The sequence below is a fragment of the Ammospiza caudacuta genome, chromosome 3 (assembly GCF_027887145.1).
Source record: "Ammospiza caudacuta isolate bAmmCau1 chromosome 3, bAmmCau1.pri, whole genome shotgun sequence".
Classification (NCBI taxonomy): domain Eukaryota; kingdom Metazoa; phylum Chordata; class Aves; order Passeriformes; family Passerellidae; genus Ammospiza; species Ammospiza caudacuta.
In genome coordinates this window covers 4,918,096-4,927,651 of record NC_080595.1, presented here as the reverse complement: position 1 = coordinate 4,927,651, position 9,556 = coordinate 4,918,096, and the positions used below count along the sequence as shown (strand labels likewise).

Here is a 9,556-nt window from a genome sequence, read left to right as displayed (position 1 = left end):
TTTCCTGGATTTTGTTGTTTTGGCATAAGAGGTTGTTTTATTTCACCATCCCGGCGCTTGGAATTCTTCACTCACCACAGGACACCTGGGACTGGCATCTCTCACAGCTGCCTCCCACATGTTTCATCCCTTCTGCTGAAATTGCAAAATTAGGGATTGGGAAAGAGCAGCTATGATGCTGTTCCTTCTCTCCCCCCACAGGAGAGACATGGAGAATTCCATGGGTTCTAGAGAACCCCTGAAGTGCATCCAAGCGCATGGAACATTGGAGAATCAAGTGAATCTCCTGAGAAACAAAACCGGTGGCAAAGAGCAGAGCGAAATCCAGCCTTGGGAAAACCCCTCCTGGGATGTGGGACACACAGATACAACCCAGCAGTGTATCCAGAAATTCCCTCCATCCTTGTGGAATTCAGACTAAATTGGCCGGGAGCTTCCCAACTCCTTTGGGTGAGAGCTGCCGAGCACGCCAGTTTTCCGATAAAGGAAAAGCAAACACCATTCCCTCGTGCGAAGATACAGGAATATTATCCTGACATTTTCAACACGGATCACTCATATTGCTGCTCATTCTTCCCGCTCCAAGAGCTGTGTCTGGACAATAGAAACATTCCCTGGCTACAAACAAAATAATCAGAACTGAAAACGTGGATAACACAGATGTCTGCCTTTCCTGATTTATTTTTTTATGAAGGAATTTATTTTACATTTCCTCGGGGAATTACAGTCATCCAACATTTTTTCAAGCTGTTAAAATGTGAAGACTTAAAAACCTGCATTTAAGTGGGAAAAAATGCTTCAATAGAGGAATTTATCTTGGGAAAAAATTGGAAGTGCTTGGTAGCCCACCTTGAAATTATTTTATGTGATAACGGACAGGAATATGGGATCACCAGTGGGAAGAAACAGGGAGACCTTGTGTTTGTCCTAATCCCGGATTTACCCCACTAAATTTCAGAGCTCTATACTGGTTTATATAAACATCTCTTTTAACACTGGCACTGTGAAAAATTTATATTTTATGATTTGCTTTTTGCAAATACTAAAATTAATATTATATGTGTTATGTTAGAAAGTTTTGCTGGCATTTTTCACAGGCACTGATCTCCCAGTATCCACAATGCATATCCCAGTATCCTAATGGATATCCCAGTATCCTCACGGATATCCCAGTATCCACAATGGATATTCCCGTACCCTCATGGATATCCCAGTACCCTCACTGGGAGAGCCTGAGGAGCTGCCCCAACAAACTGAGGACACGCATCACTGAGGTCATTTAACCTCATAAAACCCGGCTTTTTGAAAGCGTGAAAACAAACTGTTTCCAAAACGGGTCATTTTGCGAATGGGTTTTTTTGGGGGAGGGAGGGATTCGGGTCGATTTAAGGCACGATTTAAAGGTTTTATCCCCAGTTGTGTGGGAACGCCCTGCCCTCACTCAAAATGGCGGCGGCACTGAGGCGCTGAGGCCGTGGCCGCCATGGCGCTTTCGGGCGGGAGCCGGCGGAGGCAGCGGCGGTGGGGTAAGGGAGGGCCGGGGCCGGGGCCGGGAGGGACCCTCGGGATGGAGTCCAGGAGCACCGGGAATCACCCCCGGGAGCGGCGGGAGCGATCTGGGCTGCTGCTGCCGGGCGGGAGGCGATTCCCGGCTGCTGCCGCCTCCGGAAGCGCACAGGTGACCCCTCGTGTCTCGGAGCGCTGAGCCTGCCGCTGGGATAAACATTCCCTATCTCTGCTTTCCTCGCAGCGCTTCACATCTACGGATAAAAATCTTGTGGCTGCATTCAAAATCTAGAAAATGATCCCGGCTGTGCCAGCGGTAAAAGGAGCGACACGGCACGGCGGCATTCCCGAAGGATGGTGAGCGCCGGTGCTGGGCCAGCCTTGAATTCCTCGGGGGAGGAGCCTTTGCACGGGGGTCCCGAAGGTAACGTGGGCAGGGAGAAATCCAAGTGCTCTGTGTTTCAAAATAAACCCCAAACTTTAGGATTTTTAGAGGAATTTGGCCAGCAGTTTGCTGGAGGGGGAATGGAAATTCTCTGGAGCATAAATGGAGGTTTTTCTGGAGCGCAAATTGAGTGCTGGTTTGTTTTTATTGGTTTTTTTGGGGGGGTTTTTTTGTGTGGGTTTGTTTGGTTTTGTTTTGTTTTTGTTTTGGCTTGGTTTTTTGGTTTGGTTTGGTTTCTTTCCTGGAGCATAAATAGGGATTTTCCTGGAGAATAAATAGAGATTGGGGGGATAAATGGAGATTGATCCTGAACGATAAATAGGGATGCTCTGAAACATCATAAATGAAGATTTATCTTCATAAATGAAGATTTCAGGGGGATAAAATAGAAATTTTTCCAGCAGGTAAATGGACATTATAAAAATATACAAATAAAAATATTTTCTCATAGATTCAGGCCACTGCTGGGCTTTATTTTTCTAAAGGAATTGTACCAGTTCCAGTTGCGCTGATTCCAATTCCTCATCAGGAACTCTGTAATTGAATTGAAATATGGTTTGAGTTTTGCATCAGTTCTGCTGCAATTAAAGTGTCTTTGCAAATAATCTCTTGGATTAATTATGCTTTCTGCAAATCTTGCACACGTGTGCACATTTTTAAAGTATTTATTCGCAAACTGCCAGGGAAAAGGCTGGAAAGAAGTTATAAACAAACTCATAAAATGAGGAGGAAATGGGGATTTTGTTTAAATCCTTGGAGTGAGTGTTTTGGAGACTTAAGGATTCGGCAGCACTGGAAAACTAAAGATCAGCTTCCAAGTGGGAACAGAAAATACAAATCTCAGGGGTTTTGCTGAAGGAAAAAATGGTGGGAATTGATGGATTTGTGGAAAGATGCCTCAGTTGCTGGGGGGGTTTAATCCAGAAGCAGCTGAACTCAGAGATGATCTTGGAATTTATCTCTCCCATCGGGCTCCATGTCAGATCCTGGTGTTAGAGGAGCTCTCATGGGAGCACGGATCGGGGTCTTATCGCAGATGGGAATCTTGCAAAGGAGCAGCAGGAAATTAGCACGTGCTGCTCTCATTGATTTCTTTAAGCACTGCACACAAACCAGGATTTCCTGCTGGAAAACACGGAGGCAGCAGATGGGCTGGAAGCTCCTGTGGATTTTGGAGCTGAACCTCGGGATCTGCACTGCTTCCAGTGTGCTGGGGTTGTGTCTCCATGCGGGAATGGTTGGCAGGTGTTGGGTTGGGAGCGTTGCAGAGATCCCTGCTGGCTGTGGGAATTACCCAGTAGGAATCTGGATGTGAGCAATCCTTTTCCAGTAGAATTTAAGAAACACTCTTTTGCCCATATTCCCTCAATTTCCTGCTCCTGGGAGATGGTTTAGTTCTGATGGCAGTGCTCCATCAAAGGTTGGAGGTCTTTTCCAATCTCAGTGGTTCTACTATTCCACCTGTGAAGGGCGAACAAGGAATTAGGGCATGGAATTCCACTGGGCTTGAATGGAAAGATACAAAAATAATTTCTACATTTTTCTGTTTCTTCTGGCAGGATGGAGAAGAAGAAAATCCTGATGAAGTCCAAGGTTGCTGCTCCCAACCTCCTGAGGGCTCTGCATTCCCTGTACCGGCTCGGGCACCTGTGCGACGTGACGGTCCTCACCCAGCACCTGGGAATTCAGGAGGAATTCCTGGCTCACAAAGCCGTCCTGGCAGCTTCCAGCAATTACTTCAAGGGGCTTTTCCTGCACCAAGAGATGCTGGACACCCAGAAGTGCACGGTGACTCTGCAGGACATCTACACCGAGGAGTTCACCTCCTTCCTGGAGTTCGTGTACACAGCAGAGGTGGAGATCGAGGCGGGAAAACTCCAGAGGATGAAGGAAATAGCAGAAAGGCTGGAATGCAAGGATTTGCTTGATATCTGTGAGGAAGTGAAGGCAGAGGACAGGAAGGGCTTGGATTTGAGCCTCCACCTGAAAGGGCAGAGGGGTGAAAACAGGGGATCGCAGTGGCCTTGTATCCAGCAAGAGGAGAACCCCAGGAATTCTTCCCAGGTCGTGGCAATTCCCATGCAGAGGAAACTTTGGGATAGGCAGAAACATAAGGAGCTGCTGCCAGGCTATGAGTCCATTGGAGGCCAAGCAGGAGACCTGGAGCAGGAGGCCACAGCTTTTCCAGCCCCAAAATCCAGGCCGGCAAAGCAGCCCGAGTGCAACAAGCTACATTCCCCAGCCAGGCTGGGTGTGGATATCACCAGCCTGGAAAGCAAGGATGGCCATTCCCTCCAAAGGGGGCAGGAGGGGAAGCAGGAATCCCAGGCGTGTCCCTACTGTGACAAGGCCATCAGCTCCAAGTGCGGCCTGGCCGTGCACATCCGGACACACACCGGGGACCGGCCCTTCCGCTGCCAGCGCTGCCCCGCCAGCTTCACCCACAGGGCTGCCTACACCTCCCACCTCAGGTACGGCATTCCCGGGAATGCCCTTCCCTGGGATTCCAGGGTAAATCATTCCTGGAGTCCTCCCTGACTCAGTTCCAGAATTCCTTGGAGCTGACTCAAAGTGTGTTGAAATTTTTTACTTGGCCCTGCAGTGCGGATGAGTGGATTGAGGTCTCCTAGATAGGCAATTTCCCATTGGATTAAGGGGGACTTGTGCAACCAGATTTCCTTGGAATCCTCAGATTTGGGGTTTTAAGGAGGAATTTTGTGTCTCTATCTGAGCATTTAATCTCTATTTCCTTTGGTTTAAATCAGTAATTTTATGGCCTGGGAGGAAAAGTCCATCCTACATTTCTGGTCAGGTGAAAAATACAGATCTTAATGAACTGAGTCATTTTAATTTTCTTTAATTATCCAGTCCAACTCTTCCCAAAATCTCCCTATTTTCAGGCTTTCCAAATACGCTGGGAATTTCTTAAATGGTGCGAGGAACAATTCAAAGGAAAGGACTTTTCCCCCAGGGCCTGAATTGGAACAATTAAACAGTTAATAAGTTTCAATTAAACTTAATGGAAGTTGTCCTCCGTTTTTAACAGGAAAATCCATGAGTCTGGGCAAGAGAGGAAACTCCTGCCTGTCTATTGGATGGTTGTTCCACCCACACATAGTCCAAACCCCATGAGCCGTGACAAAGATCCCAATGGAGAGACTTGGGATGGGACACCAGAAACCTCAGGGTGTGAGGAAGATGCTGGGAATCCATCTGTTGCTGAAGCAAGGAGCAAGGAGCAAGAGGAATCCCAGGAAGCTGAAGGAGGGAATGAAGATGAAGGTGGAATGAGTGTGAAGGGCGAGGAGCAGGGAGACTATAACACAGGATACTCAGAAGTTGAAGGAAGCAGGGACAATGAGGAATGTTCTGAGGTGGAGGATGAGGATGAAGCCTCAACAGAGAAGGACAGCAAAGAACCCGAACAGGGATTTAAACTAAAGAAGGCCAGTAAAAGCATGGCCAACAAGAAATCCATCTATGTCATCCAGTGTGACAAGTGCCAGGAGCAGTTTGTCTCGCGGAAGAAATACGTGGATCACTGCCGGGAGGTGCACCAGAGCCTGCCTGGCAAGGTGTACCGCTGCGAGGTGTGCAGCAAGGCCTTCGCCAGCCACACCAGCTGGAAGGAGCACCGCGCCTGCGTGCACAGCGAGGAGAGGAGGTTCTCCTGCAGCCTCTGCCAGGCCACCTTCAAGAGGAAGCGGGATGTGAGGACTCACTCCATGCGGAAGCACGAGGGCAGGGCCAAGCGGCCGCTGTGCTCCGTGTGCGGCAAGATCCTGAGCTCCCGCACGGCGCTGGTGTTCCACATGCGGACGCACACTGGAGAGAAGCCCTACGAGTGTGGCGTGTGTCACTCCCGGTTTGCTCAGCCCTCCCAGCTCAAGATCCATACCAGGTCAGATTCCAGGCATGCACGTTCCTTGCACCTTATATTCCGGGATATCGGGTTCAGTGGGGTCCGTGATTAATTCCCTTACGCAAAGACTTTGGCTCCACATTGCATCTCTCAGGGTCGGGATTTCGACATGGATACCCTGTCCAAACTTGCACGGAATATCCGTCATTTGGGACAGGCTCTAAAATCCCACAATGGCCCTCAGTGATGAAGAGTGAGTCAGGGATCCTGGAGATAAATAGACCCTGAGCAGTGCCTGCCCTCAGAGCAAGGAATTGCCATGGGATTTCATCTCTGTGTGCAACTCCAAATCCACGCCGCTCAGCTGGAGCTTGACAGGATGAGTTGCTCCCTGGTGGTGTCTTTGTGGATGTGTCCTCTCCCGGGAGAGGGTGAATCATCCCATGGAATTTCCCATCTTTCTCCAGAGCAAGATTGATGATAATCCTTTGTCCTGACAGCTCAAAATCAGGAATGATTTTGGACATCATCCTGTTTAGGTTGGAATAAGTTAAGACCAAACATTATGCTCAGATTTTTCTGATTCTTTGTCATTTTCTGTTATTTTCCCTGCTTTCTCCTTTCCCATGCTCTGAGCTGTCTGCGAAAAAAAAGATGGATTTTTTAGGGCCTGAAAGCAATGAAAAGGTAAATTTTAAATGGGAATTTTGAATTTTAAAAGGTAAATTTTAAATGGGAGTTTTACTCCTGGAGTGTAGCACCTGTACCTGGAAACATTCTGTTTTCTGAGGGAGCAGAATTTCCTTTTCCCACTACATTTAAAACCCAAGCATTGTTTCAAATCCAGTATTTTAGGGATCAAGACCTAGTTAATTACTGATCTTTGGTGCTTTCTCTCCATTAGATCCCACACTGGGGAGAAGCCCTACATTTGTGAGGACTGCGGCGCTTCCTTTGCTGACAAAGGAAAACTCACCGGCCACAAAAGGACACACACAGGTGGGAATTCAGTATTCCAGGTGGTTTTCCTATGCCGTTCCTATTTTATTGCTGAGATATTAAATAAATGCCCTTTTTTTTTTTCTGTGACTCATGGAAGAGTATCCAAGTACCAGGAAGGAATTTGTAGAGATAGAAGGACTTTTAGCCTGGAGAAAAGGAGAATCTGGAGGGACTTAGTTGCTTTCCACAATTCCCTGACAGGAGCCAAGGGGAATTTGGGCTCTGCTCCCAAAGTACAAGTGATAGGATGAGAGGAATGTCCTCAAGTTGTGCCAGGGGAGGTTCGGGTTGGATATCAGGAAGAAAGGGTTATCAGGCATTGGAATGGGATGGAGTCCCCATGCCTGGATGTGCTCAGGGGACAGCTGGATGTGGCACTGGTTGGACTCGATGACCTTGGAGGTCTTTTCCAGCCTGAATTCTGTGATTTGCAGACTGACTCTGAAGGACAGAATTCCCCTGGAAGAATTCCCAATGTCCAGTTTCTCTTCCCTCAGGAGAGCGGCTCTTCAGGTGTGACGTGTGCGGGAAGCACTTTGCCACCAACGAGTACCTCAAGTGCCACAAGCGCTGTCACCTGGGAGCCAAACCCTACAGGTGTGAGGTCTGTGGGAAAGCCTTCGGACTCAGAGCCTCCCTGGCCCAGCACAGCAACGTCCACGCAGGTAATTCCAAGGCTGGGAAAAGGAACGGTGGCTTTGTGGTACTTCCCAGTGTGCATGGGGACATTCCAGCCCATTGCTGAATTAGGGGATCCCAGAATCACTGAGCTTGGAAAAGAGCTCCCATGTCGTGGATTCCAAACTGTGGCCAATCTCCACTTTGTCACTAGCCCAGGGCACTGAGTGGCACGTCCAGGCTTTCCTTGGACACCTCCAAGGATGGAAATTCCTTTGGGAAGCAGGGCTCATGGGAGCGTTGCGTGGTGTCCTAGAAAACTGAGGCCTGGATTGTGCAGCTGAAGGAATTCGGAGTGGAGGATGGAGTTACAGAGTAGCCTTGGCAGGTATTGGGAAATATTTATCATGGAATGGTTGGGATTTGTAAGGACCTTGGGTCATCTCATTCCACCCCTTGCCATGGACACCTTCCACTCTCCCAGGTTGTTCCAAGCCTCATCCATTCTTGAACACTTCAGGAAAGAGCCAGCTGCTCTCTCCTAAGTGCCCCTAACCCTTTGCTGTCCCTGTCATTCCCAGAGACCCGTCCCTATTTCTGCGAGCAGTGTGGCAAGGCCTTCACGCAGCAGGGAGCTCTGCGGCGCCACCAGCGCATCCACACCGGCGAGAAGCCCTACAAGTGCCGCGCCTGCGACAGGCCCTTCACCGACATGTCCACCCTGCGCCGGCACGTGGCGGTAGGACATCCCCCATGGCATCTTCCCCCTCCTCAGTGCCACCTCCAGCCTGCCAGAGCCATCCTGGCAGCAGGAATTTCCAGCCTTCAGGAGGGGCTGTGCTAGGGATGAGTTTAAGGGCAGGGCGGTGAGCCGCCATCTTAAAGCTTCCATCTTGAGGCCGCCATCTTAAAACTACCATCTTAAAGCCGCCATCTTCTCCTGAACTTGGTGGGATTTTGCTCCAGCAGCACAGCAGCTCCCGCTGCTGGATTGGAGGTGAGCAATGCTGTCACCTCCCAGCCCTAGGGGAAGGATCACCATCCTTGGGAGTGACTGGATACAGCACTTCCTGGTGGTCGTCATCTCAGAGATCTTTTTCTCTAAAAGATTCCATGAATGCATTTGAGGAAGGACTTGGGTTTTTAGATTTTTTTATGGATTAACTGCAGAGTATCCAACGCTTTAACCCTCATTCCAGCCTCATAACACCATAGTTTATTCAACCTCGTGCTGCACGTTACCAGGAATTCACACATTCCGAGCGTACCGCTGGAAAACGCTGAGCTCGGCTCTTCCCAGAGACCTCCAGGTCCTGGAAGTGACAGCACAGACAGAACAGGAGGTTCCCTTCCAGCTCCAAGTCAATATTTTGCCTGTGTGCTGAAATTCCAGCTGATTTTGGATGCATTCCATGGCAGCAGAGCCAGAAATTCAGCACGGATTTGGCAAAAGAGCCTTGTTTGTGTTCGAGTTGAGACTTGGAGCGCGGGATCGTGGAGTTATCCCAGAATTGTTGGATTTAGTTAAACACTTGGCAGTTAAAAATCAGATCTAATTGTTTTCCTGTCCCACTCTCTTTTGTTTTCCCCAGATCCATGACCGGAATGCTCACTGGAGAAGCTTCTTGATTGACCTCACACAAAAAAAAGACCACAACTGGTCCAAAATAGAGACTTTAGTGGAAGCACATCCGGGAGGAGATCCCATGCCGGAAATTTGGACGGTTGACCACCGTCCAAACTTTATAAACCAGGAAGTGTTAAAGCAGGGACAGCACACGTGACACCTGGGCTTGGGGACACCGGGGGCACTGACCCCTCCCTTTTGTACTTATAAAGTCAGTTTTAAACCCAAAAAACCCAAAAATGGGTGGTTGGGGGCAGAATGGTGGGAGTTATTCTTTGGAATGGAGGGAATCATTCCCAATGGTCACTGCAGCTGCCTTGAGAGCTGCATTGGTGGTGCTAAAGGGGTAATTCTTCATGAGGGTATTTATTCCACTGAAATGTTTGCATCTGTCTAGAGATTTATTTTTCCCAAAGCTGTGGGAGCATCCCATTGGGAATGGGCAGGGCGGGGTGTGTGTTTGTACAAACACAGCGCTGTAAATCACCAATTCCTC

At 48.9% G+C, this 9,556-nt stretch overlaps 1 protein-coding gene across 1 annotated transcript; it reads left to right on the top strand.

The window, feature by feature from the left end:
- Positions 1–1,720: 1,720 nt before the first annotated feature.
- On the top strand, positions 1,721–9,548 carry LOC131556029 (GDNF-inducible zinc finger protein 1-like). Its single transcript, XM_058802413.1, has 7 exons — positions 1,721–1,930; positions 3,511–4,422; positions 4,998–5,852; positions 6,718–6,812; positions 7,313–7,480; positions 8,015–8,172; positions 9,026–9,548. Exons 2-7 carry the CDS (start codon positions 3,512–3,514, stop codon positions 9,215–9,217), a joined length of 2,379 nt encoding a protein of 792 aa, XP_058658396.1. The 5' UTR covers positions 1,721–1,930; position 3,511; the 3' UTR covers positions 9,218–9,548.
- Positions 9,549–9,556: the final 8 nt, after the last annotated feature.